Genomic DNA, 26273 nt, shown 5'->3' on the forward strand with positions numbered 1-26273 from the left:
TTACCAGGGTTTTTCCATCTTAATTAAAAAAACCTGGGTCGTCGGCTGTCTGAAAGGGTGCCTCAGGTCACGGAATATGGCTCTGATTGGGTGACCTGGTGGGGCCCTGGCTGATTGGCTGAGCGGACATGGCACTGTGGCTATTAGGGAGCTGCACATAAGAGAGCATGGCGCACCAATGGTGCACTGAGCAAGGTGCACACATGAATGCACACAGTGTGCAACAATGGCTCACTGAGTAAGGCGCATGCATGCACACAGTGCGCAAGCATGGCACACTGAGCAAGGCTCACGCACGCATGCACACAGTGCGCAACAATGGTGCACTGAGCAAGGCACATGCATGCATGAACACAGTGTGCAACAATGGTGCACTGAGAAAGGCGCACCTCCTCTCTCTGTGCTCAAAAAAAACGGTCCTTTTCTTATGACACACAGTATATGGCAGGGATATCCAGGCTTCTGTGTGAATTGGGACGACCCGGGAAATGTGCTATTTGAAAGGGGGCAAGAACTTTGAGCCGTGTCCTACCCGGGTTTTTGTATCTGGGAAAAACCTGGGTTTTGGGGATTTGTCTGTCTGAAAGTTGTCTAAAAGTGGTATAAGAGAAAACACAGGTGTGTCCAGGCGTTTGAAGGCAAGTTGTGTGACGTCAGCTCTGGCCCCGATTAGCCTGTTTCTAGTCCTGGGATACGCACAGACAGCAGCAACTGGAAAAATCATTTGATGGTAAGCAGCTTGTGTATGGATGTGCTGTGAATCACAGGACTGTGATATGTTCTCGCAAGCCTTGCACATGAATTTGCTGGCTGGGCGGCGATTACAAGATCGCATGGCTCTGCAAATTAGCAGTCCAGCGATCAGGCCTGAATAACTCCCAATGTATGTAGCCTTCCTAGTTACCTACAAGTCACTGTCTTCTGCCATCTACTTATATTACCCTCTGAAAGGCTCCAGGCACCTTAACGGTATATTTAAACAATATTTATGATGTATATAGGTATAAAAACCTCCCTCACCAAGGTTACCTAATATGTGGCCTATTTATTATTGGTGGCAATGGGGTCACATCAGTGGCGTAAGTTCAGATGAGGCGCCCGGAGGCAGTATAGACAGGTTGCATGTTGCACTATTTTTTTTAGGCAGGCTGAGCCCAGGGCCTGCATTATCAGCTGCAGACTGCCGAATCGCGGTTGCCAGTTCTGACAGCCAGTCTGAGGAAGCTTTAAATTACGCAGATTGCCAGAGGGCTGTGATCATCATGACTAGTGGTCTCTATAGTCAGATGCCGCGTTCTACCCTTCAACAAGCTTGATTGATAATGTCTCACCCACCTAAGTTGGTTCCATCCCACCTTAAAGGGCCCTTTTTTGTTCAGGTCTCAGGGCCAATTTCAACAAAGTCTAAAATTAAAGAGTGATTACTTAGATAAGGGGTACCCCAACCTTGGTCCTCAAGTACCACCAACAGTTCACATTTCCAGGTCTCCAAACAGAATTGCAAGTGAAACAATTAGCTCAGCCTTTGGATCTTTTAAAATGTGTCAGTGAATAATGAGTACACCTGCCAGATGACCTGGAAAACCGTGAACTGTGTGGGGTACTTAAAGACAGAGGTTTGGAATCATTTGCACTGTGGCATCTTGTAGCAAAGCACTGTAGCACCCTTTCCATATCTTTAATTAAGTAGGATGCGCAAACCAAACATAAATCCAGATGTGTTTTTGAGGGTCGTGACAGATTTATTTATGCCCAGCACCTCATCCATCTAATGGATTTTAAGCTATAGGCAAAATACCACAGGATGTTCCTTGTTTCAGAAATAAACTCTGGGTGAGAACATTCAATTTTTTGCCGCAATTCAATTGTTCTGCCATTTGGCCATGAGTGTAGTGACCAGAAATGTAATAAAAAGTGTCCAGTTTGGGAGCCCAGATGGCACTCCTTAAATTTCAGAGAGGACTTTAGTCCGATTTAGATACTTTGCTTAGGCTAATCCCGAGCATGTCAGAAGTAATGGGGACTTGAACAAAGCAACAATTGAATTGCTTTGACGGAAGCCCAAAAAACTGCATCGTCTTGCGGATGAAGTCACAAGCGTAGTAGATAAATATTCAAAACTTAAGAAAAATGTGCCAGAGCCTCAAATTTTATTCCATATATAAAAGTACACAGCAATATTGCAGATTGTATTACACATATGTTTTCTGATCACCCTAGTATTTCCTTAAGTGCACTCGTGTATTTTAGTTTGAATATTATAAGCAGGTAAAAAAGTGTAATTCCAGTCTCCAGACTTTATTCTTCTCATGTAACAGACCTAAGTAGCGACCTGCTTATTTGTAAAATACCAAGATAAAGAGTCACATGTTTTGTACAAAGTAGATAATACTTCTTGTTCCAAAGCAGACCAATGGGAAGTATGTAGCATCCACCTGTGATCACACTATTCTTCCCAAATATATGGAGTTTGGGTATTTGTCCTTGAGAAGAGGCCACTGGACAATGAAATAGTCTGCGAAGTAGTACAGAAGTTTCCCAGACAACGAGAGAGATTCCACCCGACAGATGCTTTCCACATAGACTATGATGATTTTCTTTAAACCCAATATTCCGAGGAGGAGTGCAGAGAAACACACAGGAATGCACGTCCCTGGCCCATTGCATAAGATCTAAAGGGATAAAGCAGAAATACAAATTACACACCCATTATAATCACAGACAAATGACTAGTCATTTATCCATCAGTCACACCAATGGTTAAATGAAATTACTGGGAGTTCACATATCCTTACAAAACATCTCTAATGTATATCATATGACGTACCTTGGCATGACACTACTGATATAATTAGTGATACACTACCCAATGGCACGCACTAGTCAAGTGGAAAAATAAGTTTTATCGTGCACAAGTTAAGCGGTCTTTTGATTTGGTTAAATGGCAGATATACAATGCCAGCATCTGTATGTTCCTGCTGAGACATTGTGTAATATCTTATACAGCTTGTAGGAATGAATAGGTGATAGATACCCTATAATCTAATCAACAAAAGTGCATTTACAATCAGAATTCACCTTTATATTAATATATTTAGACAATTCTCTAGCCAAAGCACAAGTGTTGATTGCTAAAGTTTGGGATGGATATTATATATTGTGACCAAGATCACAAACACAGGGTTTCAGATGACGACTTGGTAGTTTATTCTCATCAGCAGGTACAGCATAGCAGGTGACATTCATATACAGTTGGTATCACAGGCAGTAGCATACAGACATAGCAGACTCCTAAAAGGCTCCAATGGTCTCTAGCCTAACCCACACCCCCAGCCTATCACTCGGGTAGATAGTTCACCATCAAGAGCAAGGAGACTCTGCCATGGGAAGCATTAAACCCGGTCCTGCTGATTACACCTGCGATTCTGCCACTGCTAACAAAACCACTTTCATGTGGGGGAATGCTGACTGTCACAATATAATATAAATACATACTGTATATACTCGAGTATAAGTCGACCCGAATATAAGCCGAGGCACCTAATTTTACAACAAAAAACTGGAAAACATATTGACTCAAGTGGGACCCTCACTCGAGTATAAGCCGAAGGGGGGGGGGGTTTTCAGCATAAAAAAAAATGTATATATGGTATACAGACACACGCATACTTTGCTTATCATGAGCTGCTATGATCATCTTTATCAATATTAAGGTTATTTATCACTGTTGGCACTAGAGCCTGACAACTATTATTACTGCCCATTTGTAGCGATAAGTAGGGGGAGCAATAGCTGTTCTGACAAGGAACACGTGCAGAATCATTTTGCAGTACATTGAACAGGGATACAGTCACTAGGTGCACAAGCATTAGGTTGACACCACTAGGTCGACACAAGCATTAGGTCGACAGGTGGATGGTCAACAGTCAAAAGGTCAACATGGGGTTGTCACAATTTTTTTGAGCCGATGTGTGCCGACAAGAGGTATTTTATGCCCTACCATCCACTAGGGCTTGGTGGGAGAATAAAAATGCCTAGCGTAGCAAGGCACCGTGCCCGAAGCATGGCGAGCACAGCGTGCCATGCAGGGGGGCGCGGTGCTACGTTTCAGTGTCCATGTCGACTGTGTTGAAATTCCGGACCAAAAAAAAAAGGTACATATATGATGGTCGGGCGCCCACTAAGCTATTTGCTTAGTTTTCCGCGTCCCCTCCGGGGCTGGCCAAGCTTCGGCCTCGGTGGCGCGCTGTGCTCGCCACACTATATAAAATTAACTCCATGCCGACATGGTAAGTGGGGGTATGAGCGTACTAACTATATTGGGCGCCCAACTAACATATAAGTACAAAAAAAATTATGAAAAACCCCATGTCGACCTTCAGTCATGTCAACCTAGATGCTGTCAATCCAATGATCCATACCCATTGAACATGTGCAGCATCATTTTGTGCTGGAATGGACACCACCAGTATAGACCTTTACTGCTACTTTTAGCTGTGAAAGTGCAGATTATGTAGTGCTTGAAGGCAGAGCTGCTCAAGGTAGTGCCTGTCCCGCCACAGGTGCAATGATAGCTTGCTGTGATAGCTTCTCATTTAGTCATATATCATGGTGAGCTGGATTGGCAATTTGCACTTCTTGATAACCTCAGAACTTTTATTCACAGAAATACTGCAGCTCCGGGTGACCAGTGAAATGTATGACAATTTTGTTTGATAAAATTGGTTATTCTAGCTGTTTCAAAACCAAATATTATATCAAATGCCTGATAAATAAAAAATAATTCCTAACAAAAAGGATGTATTTCTGTAACCATTTGAGTGCCAACGTTGCTCTGCGATCCTCAAAATATCCACTAAAAATGCCACACGGCTCACAGCCAAGTCAATTTATTGACGTTTAGTTAAATACGACACCCAAAAATAGAACAGCCGCTGTGAGCGATGCTGGCATTTCTAGCAGATATTTTGAGGCTCACAGCAACGATGGCACTCAAAGGGTTCATTTATAATGCGATGCGCTATTTATTCTGAATTTATCCACTTGTTGGTATCGGGTCACTACTAGGAGTAAGCGACAACAGATACAGGTGCTGAGATCTATTGGGCATGGCCTGTTGGGTATGCCAGTGTTCTTCTTTACATACTGGGCTGTACACTGTAGGAGGCTTGGCCTCTCCACTTGGAAGCTAAGCTGTGCCTCCTCAGCAGACCAAGCCTCCTAGACTTTGTACCCCATCTTTCGAGATGCTATGGTGCGTGATATTGAGAGAACTTTAGTCCATCCCCCATCTACTTTTAATACAAAGGTGACTGGAGTGCATGTGCAAGACGGTGTTACTTCCTGATCCGGCAGGCTACACTATGCATCTGGTCCGGTGGGGAAGAGATACATTTTTTCCACCCTGTAGAGGTTGAGTGGGACTTGCCCTCCGCAGTAGTACATGCAGAGGATGATAGATAAATCAGTTTTCTGGACAGCAGTTTCACCACAAAATGAAATATCTTAGTGTTAACTCACTTTAAGAGGTTAGATATTAATAGCTTCTTCGTAACCTTGCCTGGAGTTCATATTGACTGTCCTGTTTGACTAATCTTCAGAAGTAATTAACATGATGTCCTATATGTACGCAGGATTAAAGTGACAACACTATCGTTGTTAAATGTTCTAATCCTCTGGTTTAACAATCAAACTGAACCAAGCAATAGATCACTTTGCACAGCCACTCCTATCTGTAATTAGGAGAAGGGTAATTGACCCCATTCTTTCTCTATGCGATAGGCTTGCGTCACATGACAGAATAATTACAAATGAGGAAATCCCAGAACAGATATTTACAGCCATTAACATGGTTACATTCATCAGACAGATTTCAAGAAAATTCATTGGCAATGCTCCCAAATCCCTGAGCTCCCACCCAACATTTAAAAATAACCAAAATTGACTTGGACACAAGTGTTTTCTTGCTAATTCAGTTTTATTATAATAATCCCTGATTGTATAGGGCTTCGTTCTGTTTAAGCTTTTCTGCTACATAAAAGCCCTGACCTAACCTTTTACCTAGTAGACTAGCTTTAGTATAAACCTTGGTAAATCATGAGTAAACTCCAAGCTAGTCTTCCTGAGAGTACCTGGGCACTGTTGGATCTGTGTCACCCAATATACTGTATAAACGATGACAATATTCAACAATGCAAACAATGATTTAAATACTATCTGCCTGGTCATGAAGATAACCCATTAGATAAATTAATGAATGGGAGTACAATGCACAAAATTAATACCTCATGAGAATCATTCGAAACAGAGTGAATTCGATAGTTGTAGTTTAAAGGAGAACTGGAGCTTACTTTTTTGGTAATCCTGCACAGGTGTACATTGACATGTCCACCAGGTGGTCTTTTTGGTACAAGAGGGAGCTTGGCCAAGTGTGTCTGGGCGTGGCCATGTCCTAAATACTAGGAACCTTGCACCACAGAAGACAGCATGGTTAAGTCTTCTTGACAGGCATGGACCAGCTCGGCCCTCTGTATACTTGTAGAGGTTTACTGCAAACCTTTCAGCGGTGCCATTCACAATGCAATTTGTCAGCGTTGTGTGCTAAGCGATCTGTCAGGGCCAGTGTTCTGTGGTGAGAACATTGGCCCTGCCTGGCATGCTGGATATTAATTGCCCAGTGATAGCGACATGCGGGGCCACGCATTCCTATAACTATGGCCCCCACACACGGAGCCATGCCTAGTCAGATCGCTTAGAAAATACCCTGAAATTGGCCCATGTGTAGGCGCCATCAGTCCCCATTATTCTCAATTTTCAGAGTTGGACTTAGATTTTAAATGCTAATGCAAGATTAACAGGAAAAGATCAGAAGATCCCTCTCCAGCAGTCTTCAGGTTTTTCATGTCCATTTATTAAGCTTTTGATCTGTATATGCATAACTGTGGAGTATCCTAGTCGGCAGTAGTGATATGCTATCCCAGCAGAAGACGGATGATTAATTGCTACCTATAATCTTTTCTTATGCTGTTTTATGCGGCCATAATTAATTATGGTTAATGAGATTGTTAAATAGATCCCACATTGAGCGGAGCTAAGTATAGACATTTTATACAGTAGTTAGGGTCCTATGGAAAAACCTCAAACACCACCAGACAGTGTGTTATGGGGAAGATAGAGCCTGTATGGTATGACTGCCAAGAACTCCTTCATTTACCCAGAAACTTAATAATGCAGATGTCTTAGTAATACGCTGCAAAAAAATTATTAAAAAGAAACAAAAACAAGTAGTCCATTTCCGGTAAAGAAATGCACATTACAGTACCAATGTCATTCCAAATTTGCACTTAAAGGGCAAGGTCATAAAATATTAAAGCACTTAGCAGCACTCCAAAAATAAATAATTTGAACTGTAAGTTCCATATATGCACATTGAAACAAATAAATATATATATATATATATATATATATGTGTATACTAGGTGATTCATCGCGCCCTACGGGCGATCTTCACACCATCGTAAGGGGTCACCCCCTTAATTTGTGAACGTTTGTATTGCGAGACATATGGTTAGAATTGTATGAAAGATGGCCTGTATTGCAACTTGAGTTATAGGTGAAATGTGTTAAATAGAGAGCATATGATTTGGGGGTGTGCATTGATTTGTTTAATTAAAAAGCGGTTACAGAGTAAGATGTACATTGGGGGTCCGCAAATCGCGGGTGGGGGCGCGGGGCGTGAATCGCGGGAGGGGGTCCGCAAATTCCGGGCTGGGCACGAATCGCGGGAGGGGGGCGCTAGAATCTCGGGAGGGGCGTGAAACGCGGGAGGGGGGGTCTCGGGGGGGGGGGGCGCAAATCGCAGGTGGGGGCATACATTTGCAAATCGCGGGAGGGGGACGCACTGAATCACGGGGGAGGGGGGAGGGGGGTTCAGCAAATTCCGGGGGTTTGTGTGTTCTGCGAATCGCGCGCGGGGGGGGGGGTCGCCCAAATCGCAGGAGGGAGGTTCGCAGGGGTCCCGCGAATCGCGGGAGGGGGTGGGGTATGTAGAATGTTATACACATAGAACACTTTTGCCTGGGGGGGGCGGGTTTGTGTATCCAGCTGGGCGCGAGCGTTAGCTATACAGGGGATGAGTGACAGATCTGGCTAAATATATAAGAGATAGTAAAAGATTGGCAGAACAAACTTTACTAGTAATAAAAGCTCACAGACACAGGGGTTACCAGGAGCTACCTGCACCTGCAGTGTGAAGCTGCTCATACTTACACGTCTGGCTGTCTGGGATCTGCTGTATTAACTGCTATGGTGATTATTGCTGAACCTACAATTTTAAACCTCTGTGTATGTGAGCTTTTATTGTAAACTTTGTTTTGCAAATTTACTTACTGTGACTTTCCCTATTGGCTTTTCATCAGTGACCAGAGATGGTGGCTGATGAAAGGGAACCTCTGCCGGGGGAGCCGCAGAGGGAATCAGCTGATCGCAGGAGCAAGCTGCTGCGATCAGCTGATTCCCTCTGCGGCTCCCCCGGCAGAGGTTCCCATTCATCAGCCACCATCTCTGGTCACTGATGAAAAGGAGAAACTGAGCAATATATTGCCCCCCCGTGTGTGTACACAGCTTAAGAACTGCATAGAAAGTGCTTCAGTACTTTGTGTGCTTAAAAAGACCGCTACTACCACCTGGAGGTTGTATAGTGATAAAAGCCTAATTATGCCAAGTGATCATTATTATCCAAGTGTGAGTATACTAGAAATATGACTCACTTTTTAAGGTTCCAGGTCTATGGGAACTTCTCATATGGTCAAACAGGAAAACCTTAAAACCAAAAAGCTCCCAGCTGGGAAAAAAACTTGATAGTGTGATATTGTTTCATTACAATTTATTTTAAAACACAAGTAATTAGTAAAAATGGACTCGTACAATAAAAAGTAACATATAAATGCTTATCTGAAACTCTGCTTCAGTAGTCAGTGGTGCCCAAATAGGAAGCACCTTTAACCCCTTCCTGACAGAGCCAGTTTTTGCGTTCCTGACAGAGCCATTTTTTTCAAATCTGACATGTTTCACTTAAGTGGGGATAACTTTTTTTTGCTTTTACTTATCCCAGTGATTTTGAGATTGTTTTCTCGTGACACATTGTACTTCAAGTTAGTGGTAAATTTGGGTCGATACAGTCTGTGTTTTTTTGTGAAAAATACCAAAATGTCGTGAAAAAATGGAAAATTTTGCAATTTGCAAAATGTCACATTTTCTGCTTGTGAGACAAATAAACATACCAATTAAAAATAGTTAATAACTAACAAAGACCATATGTCTACTTTATGTTGCAATCATTATTTCAACCTCCTTTTCATTTTTTTGGACACTAGGAGGCTTCAAATATGAATAGCAAATTCTCAAATTTTCAAGAAAATTTCAAACACTGATTTTTTTAGGGACCAGTTCAGTTCTGATGTGACTTTGAGGGACTTGTATGTGAGACACCCCCATAAATGATGCCATTTCAAAAACTGCACCCCTCACAGTATTCAAAACAGCATTTTGGAAGTTTGTTAACCCTTTAGGTGTTTCACAGGAATTAAAACAAAGTGTAGGTGAAATTTCAAAATTTCATTTTTTTTGCAGATTTGCAATTTTAATACATTTTTCTAACGAACACAGTAGATTTTACTAGAGAAATGTGACTAAAAATTGATTCCCCCAATTCTTTTGTTTTCATAAATATCCTATATGTGGCCCTAGTGTGCACGTTGACCAAACCACAGGCTTCATAATAGAAGGAGCACCTACTTGATTTTGGAGCCTCCTTTTTATGAGATTTTTTTTTAGGCACCATGTAGGTTTCTAGGCACCATAAGTGCTAAAAGTTAGGAACCTCCCCCACAAGTCACCCCATTTTGCAAACTACACCCTTCAGGGAATTCATTTAGGGGTATAGTGTACATTTCAAACCCCCAGGGGTTTCACCAATTTTGATACAACTGGGCTGTGAAAATGAAAAAATTTAATTTTTCATTTTCACAGCTCAGTTGTATCAAAATTGGTGAAACCCCTGGGGGTTTGAAATGTACACTATACCCCCTGATGAATTCCCTGAAGGGTGTAGTTTGCAAAATGGGGTCACTTGTGGGGGGGTTCCACTGTATGGGTGCTTCAGGGGTCATTCAACCAGAATCTGTGCTGCAAAATCCAAAAATCACTCCTTCCCTTCTGAGTCCTGCCATGCACCCAACTGGTATTTTTTGGTCACATGTGAGGCATTGCCATACTCGGGAGAAATTGGGGCACAGATTTTGGGGTGCTTTGTCTCCTTCATTCCTTGTGAAAATGAAAAATGTTGAGCCAGATCTGCATTTTTGTGTAAAAAAAATGTAATTTTTTACACAAAAATGCAGTTCTGGCTCAAATTTTTTTTTTTTGGCAAGGAATGAAGGAGACAAAGCACCCCAAAATCTGTGCCCCAATTTCTCCCCAGTACGGCAATGCCTCATATGTGACCCAAAAATACCATTTGGGTGCATGGCAGGACTCAGAAGGGAAGGAGTGATTTTTGGTGGTGGAATGAATGGTGGGTGCTATGTCGCATTAGCAAGACCCCCGAAGCACCAATACAGTGGAACCCCCCCACATGTGACCCCATTTTGGTCACCAGCTTTGGGAGGGGGGCTGGCGCTGCGGCTGGTGGGGGGTTGGGAGGGGTGCTGGCGCTGCGGCAGCCGGGTGGGTGGGAGGGAGGGGGGCTGCCGGGTGGGAGGGGGGGGGGGGGGGGGGGCTGGCGATCGGTGGTGATCGGTGCTGTACTTAACAGCACCGGTCACCACCGATCACTGTGTTACCGAGCGGCTTAGCCGCCGGTAACACAGAAAACGCTGCAATTGGCTGTTCACATTTGAACAGCCAATCGCAGCGATCGCCGCGAGGGGGGATGTCTGCTGTCAGGGACAGCAGACATCTCCAAACTGTCACCGCGTCTATAGACGCGGTGACAGTTTATAAAACCATGACGTATATATACGTCTTCGGTCGGGAAGTACCTCCCGACCATGACGTATATATACGTCATATGTCGGGAATATCTGTCTGGAAGCATATATATATATATATATATATACATACATATATATATATACATATATATATACACATATATATATATATACACATATATATATATGTGTATATATATATATATATATATATACATATATATGTGTGTATATATATATATATACACATATATACACATACATATATGTGTATATATATATATATATATATACATACACACACATATATATATATATATATTTATATATACTGGTATACGCTCGGCACTCCGGACAAACAGATGTATACTACCGTGGTGCCTTCACTATCCTTGATGCAAACTGTAATCCCTTTTGGCTTGTGGAGGAGCCTTTGGAGAAAAAGAGCGGCACTCACGGATTTATGGGAATAGATATTTATATCATATTCGTGCAATACATTGAAGTCTCATACAAGCGACGTTTCAAGGCAGGATGCCTTTTCATTCCCTACATCCCCTCACCAGCACTACCAGCACTTTGGGTCTCTCCTGATGAAAAGGCATCCTGCCTTGAAACGTCGCTTGTATGAGACTTCAATGTATTGCACGAATATGATATAAATATCTATTCCCATAAATCCGTGAGTGCCGCTCTTTTTCTCCAAAGGCTCCTCCACAAGCCAAAAGGGATTACAGTTTATATTTATATATATATATATATATATATTTCATTACAACCCATTTTATTATTTACTGCTGCAGCTTGCGGGGGGGGTGGGAGGGGGGAAGCGCTGCGTGCGCTGAGGCTGTTGCTGCTGGGGGAGCCGGGTGAGCCTGCTGCCCCGGAGCTGCCGGGTGAGTGCCGGGTGGGTGGGAGGGGGGTGCTGCCGCTCGGTGGTGATCGGTGCTGCACCGATCACCACCGTTTTCTGTGTTACCGAGCGGCTTAGCCGCCGGTAACACAGGAAACGCTGTGATTGGCTGTTCAGATTTGAACAGCCATCCACAGCGATCGCCGACCGGGGGGGGCACCCCTGCCCCCCCTGGGCGGCGAGGGGGGATGTCTGCTGTCTATAGACGCAGTGACAGTTAGAAGCCATGACGTACATGTACGTCAAATGTCGGGAAGTACTTCCCGACCATGACGTACATGTACGTCAAATGTCGGGAAGGGGTTAAACAAATATTTTACATATTGTCACAATCAGGGTTTTAAATCCTGCTACTGCTCTCTGGTTCCTGCTGCTTCCTCCTACATGCCTTACTGAAATTAAAGTATTTAATTTTGAAGTCCCGCTGGATCCTCACGAGTGCTGCCATTTTAGATTTGGTCAGCTGATCGTGGCTCCTCCAGTGAAAATGCTTGTTAATTTCTGTTGATTCTTGCAGACAACCGGAGACCAGCAATGTCTATTTAAGCCCTTCCTGAAGCGCTGCCTAGTTGCCAGACATTATACCAGTGACCCCCCCCCCCCCCCCCCCGTTTCCACTGATTGTGGTCACAGATGATACATACAAAATGACACCCCATAAAAAAAAAAAAACAAAAAAAAAAAAAACTATTTTTGTGTCAACCTTTTCTATGGTCTACTTGTTCCAGGTTGACCATGAAGTCGACCTAATGAATCTCAATCTAATTACTGTAGATCCTTCATACCGCACCCCATGATGATTACCCAAACATGCTACTACTATAGATATGGGTAAACATACCTGATCTCTGTATTTTGGCAGCAATTATTGACCTATCATCTCACACCAATTGGATCAGTGTAGTTTTTACTATTGTTTATACCCTGGGCCTCTATCACTAATAAGAAAAGCATACCGTATCTAATGACTAATAGTTTCTCGCCCATCAACAAAATGGTAGCTTGCATAAACCACTGAGGCATATAACTAAGTAATCATGCTCTATTGCGGTGTATGAATTTATAATCACTCGGAAACAAGGAGAAAAACAAAATACCGGCCATTGAAAGATAAAGTTACTTGCAGATTTGGTCTCCCCAGAACACTACTATTCTGGGAATGACACAGTGCATAATTATTATCCACAGCACAGGGGAACAAGATTTTCCAAATGTCAGCACACAGAACAAGTTACCATTATCAGTTCTGCTGCAATAAGAACCGTCTTTTTCCAGCATGCTCTTTAAGAAAACAAAGGTTTCATACAGGGTAGAATAACCACAAACTCCATGAGCTGGGCCACTGAATACTCCAGTAGGGTTATTGTTTGATTCATGTTCATCCCAAAAGGGAACCAATTAATAACTCAATGGTAATCTTGGTGTCCTTTGAGTATTCAAAGCTCATTTCTAATAATTTGTGTTTTGTGTGTGAACTGAACGAACACTTAGGGTGAGATTTAATACGATGAGAGATACAAAAAGTGAGAGATTTGGTAAGAAATCTCCAGTTTTTTTAAAGCGGCAAACATTTACACTGCAAAACCAGTTTGATTTTGTTTGCAGTGTAAATGATTGCCGCTTTAAAAAAACTGGAGATTTTTTCCCAAATCTCTCACTTTCTGAATATCTCATCCTATTAAATCTCACCCTAAAGGGGTGTACACACAGAGCAAATTTGTGCTATTTTCTGAGCAATCTGACTAGATTGCTTAGAAAGTAAGCACAGATCTCTCAGTGTGTATGCTCAGAGAGATTAAATATCTCTTGCTAACTAAGTCAGTGCATGCAGTCAAAATCAACTCAGATTGCTTAGCAAATGCCTGCAAATCTCTCTATGTGTACAGAATGAGAGATACTGATCGCAATCTCTCATTCTGATCCACTACCCGGCCTTTTTTTGCTTAAGCAAAATTGCTTAGCACAAATCTCTACATGTGTATGCCCCTTTAGGGTATTTCAGATCACTTCCCGATATATTTAAAAATTGATCTCAACCAGGATCGAGGAGAAATGGGATGGAAACTAAATTCATTCTGGCTAGAGGTAATAGATATGAATACAGAAATGAAAACAGAATGGGAAAATTATGTAACAGATAACAACATGTATCAAGATCTGGGAATATGACACGATGCTATGAAAGCAGTGATAAGAAGATCCTTTATTAAGAAGATATCAGAAATAAAAAAAGGGTACTCTTTACTTAGAAGGGCGCCCATCATGGCCATCTCGGGCATTGAATGCACTAAAAAATCGTGTGCGATGCGACCGACGAGATGCCCGAGATTTCCCATAGGGAACAATGTTAAATGTCTCAATTGACCCGATTTTCCTGTTCAATGCCTCAATTGACCCAATTTTTCCATAGGAAACAATGTTAAATGGGCCACAGAGGCCAAATAGGCACCCTGAAGTGAATAATGGCCACCTGAATTGTTAACGCCTCCCCACGGCGGTACGCGTCCTACGACCTTTTCATACCCCCACTATCCACGTCGGCGTGGAGTTGAGAATAGAAAGTGTGGCGAGCGCAGCGAGCCACCGAGCCCGAAGCGTGGCGAGCGCAGCGAGCCCCGCGAGGTATCCACAGGTATCCACAGGTATCCGCGTCCCCTCGCGGGCTTCACAGCTGTCCGCGTACCCTCGCCACGCTTCGGGCTCGGTGGCTCGCCACACTTTCTATTCTCAACTCCACGCCGACGTGGATAGTGGGGGTATGAAAAGGTCGTAGGACGCGTACCGCCGCCGCTCGCCACGCTTCGGGTTGACGTTGATCGTGGGGTGGCATTAACAATTCGGGTGGCCATTATACACTTCAGGGTGCCTATTTGGCCTCTGTGGCCCATTTAACATTGTTTCCTATGGAAAAATCGGGTCAATTGAGGCATTGAACAGGAAAATTGGATCAATTGAGACATTTAACATTGTTCCCTATGGGAAATCGCGGGCATCTCGTCGGTCGCATCGCACCCGATTTTTTAGTGCATTCAATGCCCGAGATTTTTTACTAACGATGCCCACGATCAAAATCGTGGGCGCCGTTCTAAGTAAAGAGTACCAAAAATAGGATTTTGGGTACCTACCGGTAAATCCTTTTCTCGTAGTCCATATGGGATACTGGGTTGTATACTATGGGGGTAGAGATCCTCCGCAGGAGAGACAGGCACATTAAAGCTTTCAGTGTGGGTGCACTGGCTCCTCCTCTCTACCCTCCCTCCACTAGTCAGTTAATGAAAAACTGTGCCGAAGGAGAGCTATGTGAGGAGGTATGTGAACAATAATTGTGGTGAGATTCTCACAGCACACCCAAACCAAAATAATAAAATAAAATAACAAAAGTAGGTGAACCATAACAACACTTCTGGGATCACCAAGAAACCTTGGAGAAGGTCCATATATATATATATATATATATATATATATAATAATAACAAGGCAACAAGCCTGAACAGTGTAAGGAACAGAACCATTACAGCAGAAAGCCGCACAGAGGCGGGCTCCCAGTATCCCATATGGACTACGAGAAAAGGATTTACCGGTAGGTACCCAAAATCCTATTTTCTCTACCGTCCAATGGGATACTGGGTTGTATACTATGGGGAGGTCCCAAAGCTACCAGAACGGACGGGAACGTGCGGAGTCTGCTGTAAAACCGCTTGTCCGAACTGGGAATCCTCCCTGGCCAGGGTGTCAAATCTGTAAAACTTGACAAAAGTGTTACTCCCCGACCAAGTTGCGGCCCTGCACAGTTGCATGGCCGAGACACCTCGGGCAGCCGCCCAAGAGGTCCCAAGAGATCTGGTGGAATGGGCCTTTAATGCTTGGGGAAGGGCCAAACCAGCCGATGCATAGGACTGTTGTATGCAACGAATCCAACGGGCTATGGTCCTGGTAGACGCAGGAGAACCCTTCTTTTGCGCATCCTACAAAACAACAGGCTATACGACTTGCAAAGTCTAGCCGTGCGTTTTACATACGCCTTAAGAGTATGCACCACATCCAAGGAAAGTGGAATATCAGGATGTACCGCGCTGGAAGGAACCACAATGGGTTGGTTCAAGTGGAAGGCGGACACAACCTTTATCAGGAACTGCGGCCTGGTCCTGAGTTCAGCCCTATCCTCGTGGAACACTAGGTAAGGACTCTGACAGGACAATGCCCCAAGCTCAGACACACGCCTGGCTGAGGCAAGGGCCAAAAGGACAACAGTCTTCCAAGTAAGGTGTTTTAATTCCACCTGTTCCAAGGGAACAAACCAGGCAGACTTAAAAAAGGTGAGGACCACATCCAAGTCCCAAGGCGCGGTAGGTGGCACAAAGGGAGGCTGAATCCTCAGCACCCCCTGCAGGAAGGTGTGGACCTCCGGCAACAGCGCCAGTTTCTTCTGAAAGAATACTGACAGAGCCGAGATCTGTACTTTCAAGGATCCCAACCGAAGGCCCAAATCCAAACCTGCTTGAAAGAATCTTAACAAATTGTTAAGACGAAATACCACTGGCGGCAAGGCCTTTCTTTCACACCAGGCTATATACTTCTTCCAGATTCCATGGTAGTGAGAAGCCGTGACTGGTTTCCTGGCACGCGTCATGGTTTTGATAACAGAGGGATGCAGGTCCTTAAGGCCCAATATCTGCCGCTCAACCTCCAGGCCGTCAAACGCAGCCGCGGTAAGTCCTGGAAGACAAACGGTCCCTAAAGGAGAAGATCTTCTCTTTGAGGAAGACGCCACGGGTCCTCTACCAGCATGGCCTGAATGTCCCCGTACCAGGCCCTTCGAGGCCAGTCTGGAGCCACTAGAAGGCTTCTACTTTCTGGTGCCGAACCCTTTTTAGCACCCTTGCCAGCAAGGGTAGCGGTGGGAACAGGTACACCAACTGGAAGTCCCAAGTCCAAGTCAGGGCATCCACTGCTGCTGCTCCTGGGTCCCTGGTCCGGGCACCGTACCTGTCCAGCTTGTGGTTCAACCGAGAGGCCATCAGGTCGATCTGAGGGAGCCCCCAAAGATCTACGAGGTCCTGGAACACCTGAGGGTGGAGTCCCCACTCTCCGGGGTGGAGATCGTGACGACTGAGGAAGTCCGCCTCACAGTTGTCGACTCCTGGAATAAATATTGCCGACAGGGCCTTTACATGGCCTTCTGCCCAGGAGAATATCCTGTTGGTTTCTCTCATACAGGGCATGCTCCTTGTCCCTCCTTGGCGGTTGATGTAAGCAACCGTAGTTGCATTGTCCGACTGGACCTGTACCGCCCTGCAGCATAGGCTCCGCCTGTAGGAGGGCATATTGAACAGCCCTCAGTTCCAGGTTGTTTATGTGCAACCTGGCTTCCATCGGAGACCAACGGCCTTGCAGGCAAACTCCCTGTATCACGGCTCCCCAACCCCTGAGGCTGGCGTCCGTGGTGATCAGGACCCAGTCCTGTATCTGGAAGCAGCGACCCGCCAATAGGTTCTGCAAATCTAGCCACCACTGAAGGGAGATTCGGGTCTGTGCAGACAGGCAGATCCTTCTGTGCATCTGCTGAGGGGATCCCGACCACTTCGTGAGGATGTCCAGCTGAAAAATCCTGGAGTGGAAACTGGCATACTGGATGGCTTCGAAGGAAGCAACCATCTTGCCCAAGAGCCTCAGGCACAGGTGCACTGAGACCCAAGGACTTGATAGAACCTCTCTTACCAAGTCCTGCAAGGCTGAAGCCTTCTCGGGCGGCAGGAACACCTTCTGCTCCTCCGTGTCCAGAGTCATTCCCAGGAATACCATCTTCCGGCTCGGGATCAACGAGGATTTTGGTATATTTAAAATCCAGCCGTGTTCCCTCAGCACCTGCATCGTCAGAGCTAACGCACTTCTCAGGGCCTCCTACGAACCTGCCATGATCAACAGGTCGTCCAGGTAGGGTATGACATTTACCCTCCAGAGCCTGAGAAGGAACATCATCTCTGCCATGAGCTTGGTAAAGACGCGCGGGGCAGTTGACAGCCCGAAAGGTAGCGCCTGGAACTGGTAATGGCTGTTTCCCACAGAAAATCTTAGGAAGACTTGATGGGGAGGCCAAATTGGGACGTGTAGATAGGCGTCCTTGACGTCCACAGTAGCCAGAAACTCCCCTCTTTCCAGGGAGGCAATCACCAACCTGAGGGACTACATTTTGAATTTGAACACCTGCAGAGAGGGGTTCAGAGACTTTAAATTCAAAATGGGCTTTACTGAACCATCTGGTTTGGGGACAAGGAACGGATCTGAGTAATAACCCTGACCTTGTTCCTGTCTTGGTACGGGTATTATTACCTTGGACAAGAGGAGCTTTTGAATGGCCCCCTGAAGGAGCGCCTGATCCTCCAATGAGGCTGGAAGGGCCGACTTGAAGTATCTTCGAGGAGGAGGCCCGGCAAACTCCAGCCTGTAGCCTGCTGAAATTAGATTCCTGGCCCAGGAGTCTAGGCAGGAGGCGTCCCACTTCTTGCTGAAGTGTGACAGATGGGCCCCCACCTCGAGATAGTCTCGTGGTGGGTGTACCCAGTCATGCTGCTGGCCTGGAGGCAGCAGGGGCGGTGGAACGGTCCTGATGGCCTGAGGGGTTGTGCTTTCTGAACTTCCCTCTTGTGCCTCTGCTAGCGTTAGAGGCGCCTCTGGCCTTGGGGCGGAACTTGGACCCGCGAAAGGACTGCTGGGAGGGTCCAGTGAAAAGGGCGTTTTGCTGCCGTGGGGGCTGATGGGAGGAAGGAGGATTTCCCTGCTGTAGCCTTAGAAATCCAATCATCCAGCTCACTACCAAAGAGCCTTTCCCCGGTGAAGGGTATGCTTTCCACACTCTTCTTGGAACCCACATCAGCCACCCACTGGCGCAACCACCGAGCCCGCCTAGCCGACACAGCCATAGCCGAATTCTGCGCATTTATAGCGCCCAATTCCTTTTGCGCTTCGCACAATATCCGTGCGGTATCCTGAATGTGGCGCAGGTTTTCCCCAATCTGAGCCACGGGCATGTCCCCCAACAAACCCTCTTGGATCTGCGTGGACCAAGTATAAATGGCCTTAGCCATCCAGCAACTTGCCAGTACCGGGCGTTGTGAAGCCCCGCTGGCCGAAAACATAGACTTTAGCGTTGCCTCAAGTCTTCTATCTGCACCATCCCTGAGTGTGGACACCCCAGGGACTGGTAACAGCACCTTCTTGGAAAGGCGTGAGACAGAGGAATCCACAGCTGGCGGCTCCTCCCATTTCTTCCTACCAGCAGGATCAAAAGGATATGCATTAGTGAAGCGCTTTGAAAGCTGGAATCTCTTTTCGGGGTTCTGCCAAGCACCGTTAAAAGCACTTTCCAACTCAGCCTGTTCTGGGAAGTACACCGGCTGTTTTCTCTGGGTCATGAAGAAGGAGTCACTCTCAGAGGATTCCTCCATAGGAAGCTCTAACACCTCCCTAATGGCCTTAATCAGAGGCTCAGAGCCATGAGCCAAAGACTGCTCCTGAACGATCTCTTGTTCATTCTGCTCCTCTCCCTCATCAAGGATGTCATCATCATCATAGTCAGAATCAGGGGCCATTGCAGTAGCAGGCCGCTTAGGAGGCTGAGCAGGGGGAGGGGTGAGGGTATCAACCCTGGCAGACAACATGGCTAACTCCCTTTGTACCCTCTGCGTCTGCTGTGTATTGGCAGAGAGCTGGGAAGCAGCAGAGTCCATCAGCGTTTTTATGCTGCTGGCCCAGGCAGGCTCTTGACTATCAGCCTGAGACCCATCCACAAGTTGTGGGGGCACCCCACTGACCTGAGAGGTCACTCCACTGGGTTGTGGAAGCATACACGGCTCACAGGTGACCTGTGACTGTGAAGCTTTGTATAAACTTTGTGCTGCACACCATGCAACAGGACACCCCCAGCAGCGTACTCACGCACACACATCAACACTCAAACTGATGTACTGTAATCTATCACAGTATAAGTGTAATGCAGCCTTGTTTAAAGACTATGTATGTGGACAAGTGGTTAACTAGCCAGTGGGGAGACTCAGAGCAATATTGAGGGGACCAGTACACCCAAACCTTAACTCACGGATTGTAGTGAGCTGGTAGCACAAAACACACAGTGATCTATATCAACACAGTGTAATAACAGAGCTAAGCAACACTGCTGCGCTGTTAAACTTGCTGTCTCTGCTGCAAGGATCACATCCAACCACGCCGCTGAGGTGCTGTAATGGCGACCTCTGGAAGCGTGAAGAAGCAGGCAGCAGAGACAGAGCGCGCCCAGCAGAGCCTGGTCCCGCTCTGAGTGAAGCCCCGCCCCCTTTGCACGGAGCTGGCGCTTCCAGTATATTTATACTGGCATATGCATCGTTTTTCACATAAAATGCATCGTTTTCCACATAAAATGTTATAAAACCTGCTGGGCATCCCTGGTGGTCCAGCGGCATTACCCTATGCCAGTCTGATGAGGGGGTTTCGCGCGGTCCCTGCGAGAGGGCCGCCGCTACTCCCGCCGCCATCTTGCCGCACGGAGCAGTTGGGGTGTCCCCTTGTGGGACCCCCAACCTGTACTCACCACAGACGTCTTCGGACCAGTCAGGGGGTGTGCGGCAGCTGGGGGGCCTGCTCGCTACAGCGCAATGCTGTGCGGTGACAGGCCCCAACTCAGGACAGATTGTCCTGCAGCAGGGTCGTCTCTGACCTTAAAAGGTCGTGGCCTGACCCTTCCCCTGACACCCTCGAAGTAGGACAGCTGCCTGGTCAAAGCAGCGCCCCAAAATAATAAACTAAATAAAACTTTGAAGAAAACTCTGGAGCATCCAGAAGCACTGCCTCTCCTGAGGCACATTTTTCTAAACTGACTAGTGGAGGGAGGGTAGAGAGGAGGAGCCAGTGCACCCACACTGAAAGCTTTAATGTGCCTGTCTCTCCTGCGGAGGATCTCTACCCCCATAGTATACAACCCAGTATCCCATTGGACGGTAGAGAAAAAAGAGAGTAGAAGGAGGGAAACGGAGTTAGAAAATAAGTTCCACCAGCTAGAGGAGGAATATATTAGCTCCAGTCTATTAAGCGGTAAGACAAATATTTTAGACGCGAAAGAAGAATGGGTGGAATATCTGTATAATAAATCTAAACGAAAGACACAGTTCAGCAGACACTGTCAATATTTTCAATCTGAGATAGGGGGCAGTCAACTCGCATTTATAGCTAAGGATGAAAATAGTTGTAACCATAGGCGAATCTAGGGGGTGGTCCGGGGGTGCACAGGACCAACCATTAGTCCATTTTGTAGCTGAGGGATGGGGCTTTTCAATGAGCCCAGCCCCGTGTCTCTAGCCCCCTGGGAACCGGAGATACTGCCAGGCAAAGCTGGAATGTTTTCCCTATAGGATAACATGGGACCCGCTAATTCCGACCCCCACCCAGTTCAATGGCTGCCAGTTCCCCCTTCGGCATCACTGAAGCTCAAGGTTGATTTCAGTCTAACCCAAATCACTGGGCCTTCAATCTGATACCAGACTGGATCCATATGGATTAATTGGTTCCAGGGATATTGAGGTTAAACCATTTTTTTTTTTTCATTTCTTAAATGTAATTTCATGACTGTTTATGTTCTTTGAGGACAGATTTCTCTGGAACCAAACAGCCCAGTTTCACGGGACCAAAATCCTTCGAAGCCAACTCAAAAGTTCTTGAATATGATACTGGTCTCATGTAAATGGGTCAGTTGTTTCCGAAGATATAGCTGGTTGGTTAAAGGGGGGTAGGGAGAGGGGAGTGGTTTTCTCTCCCCCTCACACCAGAAAATGCAGGGACTAGGCTGGTGTATAAGGGGTCAGCCTGGGAATGTCCCTGCATGATCCTGGGACCATATTCCCGGGTAAATCCCTGCATTTTCTGTTGTGAAAGGGGTATTATTTCAAACAGCCGTGACCTGCAGTGCTCTGAATACAGCCGGGCAGCCCCCTGCTCTCTGCCCAGCTGTCAATGACTGTCACCCCTGCAGCTTCCGCTCCAATTCTTCTCCCCGCTTTCACCTCAGCCCGCCCCCCCCCTTTAATCATGTGGTGCCGGCGCACAACAACAGCGGGCACAATATTTTAAATGTCCACTCGGCTAGAGGGGACACCAGGAGGGGAGTGGGAGGGAGCGTGCGCTGCGCTCTGCTCCTCTCCCCATAGAAGCAGCTGCACCGCTCTCCATCTCTCCCTGCAGCAGCAGCGAAGGCTCATATAAAAATTTACAGTAAGTGGCACTTTTGGGGGCATTGCTTAAGGGACGCTACAAGTGGCGGTATGTAGGGGCATTACGCATAATGTGTGGCTTAATGTGTAAGGGGCATTATGGTGTGCAGCATCATGTGTAAGCGGCATTATGTGTGCAGCATCATGTGTAAGGGACATTATGTGTGCAGCACAATGCGTAATGGGTACTATGGTGCGCGGCATCATGTGTAATGGGTACTATGGTGTGCGGCATCATGTGTAATGGGTACTATGGTGCCATCAAGCAAGAACCCCTTGGCAATGAGCACGTAGGTAAGCAGCACTTATGTGGCAAATATGTAATGGGCATTACGGTTTGTTATATAGTATGTAATGGGCATCATGATGTGTGGCACAATGTGTAATGGGCATTATGGTGTGTGGCCTTATGTGTAATTGGCTTTATGGCGTGTGGCTTTATGTGTAATGGGTATTACGGAGTTTGCTAAAATGTGTAATGGGCATTACTGTGTATGGTCTAAAGCAGGCATGTCCAACGTTGGCCCTCCAGATGTTGTGAAACTACACATCCCAGCATGCTTTGCCACAGTTTTGCTATTAGAGAATGCTAAAACTATTGCAAAGCATGCTGGGATGTGTAGTTTCAAAACATCTGGAGGGCCAACGTTGGACATGCCTGGTCTAAAGTGTAATACCACACCCCTTTTTGTGATGCCACGCCTCCTTCCCATGAGGCCACGCCCCCTTTTTGGCGCACGGCTACGCCGCGCAAAGGTCCCCCTGCTATTATGTCTGGATCTGGGACCACCCATTACCATAATTCTAGATTCGCCTATGGTTGTAACCTAATATCAAGGATTTAAAATTCCCTAGGAGAGGTATGCTATACAGACAAGGATGTAGTTGGGGTTTTTCGATTATATTACTCAGAGCTGTATGGGTCCGGAGAGAGATGCACTGACGTGGAACTGCAGGAATATCTGAAGCAAATTTCTATGCCATCCCTATCGATAGAAGATATAAATATGCTAAAAGCACCAAATACTAAAGAAGAGATAGCAGCAGCTATCACCTCTCTAAGGCACTAGGGAGGGACGGAATCCCTACGGAGGTCTATAAGAAATATGGAGACTTCTTTATTCCCTATTTGACAGAATTATTCAACTCAATTGTGGAATGGGGTTCTCCCTCCCCCCCCCCCCCCCCCCTTCCCCCCACAATGATGGAAGCAGTGATTATCCTGATATTAAAGAAGGGAAAGGATCCTCTCTCTCCGGACTCATACAGACCTATTTCACTTTTGAACACAGATGTAATAATACTGGCTAAGGTTGTTGCCACAAGACTAAATAGGGTTATGACATCTGTAATTCACCCAGAGCAATCTGGATTTATGCCAGGAAGAACTACAACTCAAAATCTAAGACATTTGTTCTGCCATTTGCAAAGGGGACAGAATCTGGAGACGGAGGCCTTGGCGGTGTCCCTGGATGCCGCCAAGGCCTTCGACACTGTCGACTGGAACTATCTATGGGCAGTGTTACAGAAGCTTGGGTTTGGACCACATTTCATTAAATGGATCCAGATGCTATATGCCTCACCACTGGCAAGGGTATCAATAAACGAATATGTATCAGACACCTTTGGATTAGAAAGAGGAACCCGGCAGGGATGCCCTCTATCGCCTGCATTATTCTCTATTAAAAAAGAACCGCTGACTTGCAAAATGCGATCAGATCCTCAAGTCAAAGGAATAAGGATCGGTGAAATTACAGATGTTATAGCACTATATGCCGATGATATGCTGATATGCTAGACTTAGAAAATAACTTTGGGACAGTCTCAGGACTGCGGATTAATTGGGACAAGTCAAGTATGCTCCCAATATCGTGTAAAATACCCAAGGAAAATAGAAATTTATATCCACTGAAATGGACGCTCAAGTATAAATACTTGGGAATCTGGATAACTCCAAATATGCATAAATATGTAGAATTAAATGTTGAACCAATTACATCTGGGTTCAAAGAAAAAACACATACATGGAAAAAACTACCTATAACTGTTACAGGGTGTATAAATATGTTCAAGATGATTATACAACCAAAGTATTGATATATATGGCAAAAGTCACCTGTATATATTCCTAAAGCAATATTTATAACAATAGAGAAAATTATAACATCTTTCATATGGAAGGATAAACAGACCCGAGTGGCAATTAAAATCTTATATAAACCAAAGGAAAAGGGAGGGCTTGCCCTTCCAAATCTTAGGACTTATTATATGGCATCACAACTGGCATTTATACAAGAATAGGTCGTTAATGAACTAGACCCGACAGTACGTGCCCTTTTAAGGGAACAGGTAGGATTATGGGAGTCCCTAATACAATTCCTGTTATCTGGATTCCCCTTAAATGGAATCCCCCCAATACTAAGTAAATTAGTGTTAGTCTGGAGATATGCGCACACAGTATCAGAATGGACAGGACTGGAAACTGAATCCCCTATTTGGTTTAATAAAAAATTTACTGAACTAGATAAACTGTCCTATGATAACATATGGCAAAAAAAAAGGTATAACAGAGATAGGGCATATACATAGTAATGGGCAGTTTAAGTTATTCAGTCGACTACAGAATGAATTTAATATATCAAATAATCATTTTTTTAGATATCTACAGATGAGGCATGCCATACTGTATACAGACCAGGGCTGGGCAACAACGGCCCTCCAGATGTTGATGAACTACACATCCCAGCATGCCTTGCATCAGTTTCAGCATGGCCACATAGCAAAACTAATGCAAAGCATCCTGGGATGTGTAGTTCATTAACATCTGGAGGGCCGGTGTTGCCCAGCCCTGATATAGACAGTTTGGAGGGCCCACTTTGGAAATCTCCATATCACCTATTAAAATGATGCTACGTAATATGAGTAAGAGAGGGCAGGTATCGCAACTATACTCCAATATCAATACAAACCAAAACCCTGAATTATTAGATCAACTAAAAATTAAGTGGGAAACTGATATAGGCCCATTATCAACGGAAAACTGGAAAAGTATACTGGGTTCCGTAAAACACGCTACATCAGGGGTTCCCAATCTTTTTCGAATCACGGCACCCTAGAGTATCAGAACTTTTCCACGGCACCCCTAGGCCCAAAACAATATATATATAAAATTAAATATATTCTGTTTATATGTGCTTCTTAGGTTCAGTTATGTGGTAAAGGGCAGAATTTGCTTCTGTTTGTACACATATTTTATGATTGGCAGCCACCAGCACTGGTTTTGTCCATAAATAATTGATAATAAATAATTTGAATTGGTCCTGGACGTCCAACCCGAGGCACCCCTGCCAGTGTCCCGAGGCACCCCAGGGAGCCGCGGCACACAGTTTGGGAACCACTGCGCTACATCATGTATCAGATATCAACAGGTTCATTTTTTCATTCTTCACAGAATATATTGCACCCCGATGATGCTAGTTAGAGCTGGCTTGAGGGATAATATTAGATGCCCAAAGTGTACAGAGGAGGGGGCGGGCTTCTGGCACCTAATATGGGATTGTCCCAAGATACAATCATTCTGGGAAGAGGTATGGAATGATGTTAGGATCTTGGTGCCCAATATTACACAACTAGGCCCTAGGGGTATGCCTATTTGGACTAGGAATAGGAGGAGGCAATGTAGTACAACTATACTCGTACATCATTAGTTTGATTACTCTAGCAAAAGTGGTTCTCTGTAAAACAACCGGAAATAATTAAATGGAGAATTTTAGTTAAAGACGTGATCAAACATGAGAAGTATATGTTCCACACAAGAAAAGCGATGGCCAAGTTTCATAGTAAATGGGATAGATGGTGCGATCCAGTCTATATAGAATAAGTGAGATAGAAGAAGATCCAGCAAATGAAGGGCATTGACTCAGCCAGTACAATTAGTGAAATATCTTATAGTTTACAAAAAGGGGGGGAAAGAAGGGAGGGGAGAAAAAAAAAGTGGGCAAGGGTATAGGCACACACATATATAGCTGGTAGTTTTAGAATATTAATATATCTGGGGAGGGGCCAACGTGTAGGTCACAGGGGTCCCCTTGTTGGAGGCTGCATCGCCAGTAG

At 45.3% G+C, this 26273-nt stretch overlaps 1 protein-coding gene across 1 annotated transcript in view; it reads right to left on the reverse strand.

Annotated features, from left to right (window-relative positions):
• Nucleotides 1-2126: 2126 nt before the first annotated feature.
• Nucleotides 2127-26273, reverse strand: part of ALG14 (ALG14 UDP-N-acetylglucosaminyltransferase subunit) — a 64444-nt gene continuing 40297 nt past the window's right edge. Inside the window, exon 4 of the mRNA XM_083157053.1 lies at nucleotides 2127-2672. Coding sequence (XP_083013179.1) covers nucleotides 2442-2672 — 231 coding nt within the window. The 3' untranslated portion in view covers nucleotides 2127-2441. The remainder of the gene's footprint in view (nucleotides 2673-26273) is intronic.

Source organism: Crinia signifera, chromosome 8 (assembly GCF_055691185.1).
Source record: "Crinia signifera chromosome 8, ASM5569118v1, whole genome shotgun sequence".
NCBI lineage: Eukaryota > Metazoa > Chordata > Amphibia > Anura > Myobatrachidae > Crinia > Crinia signifera.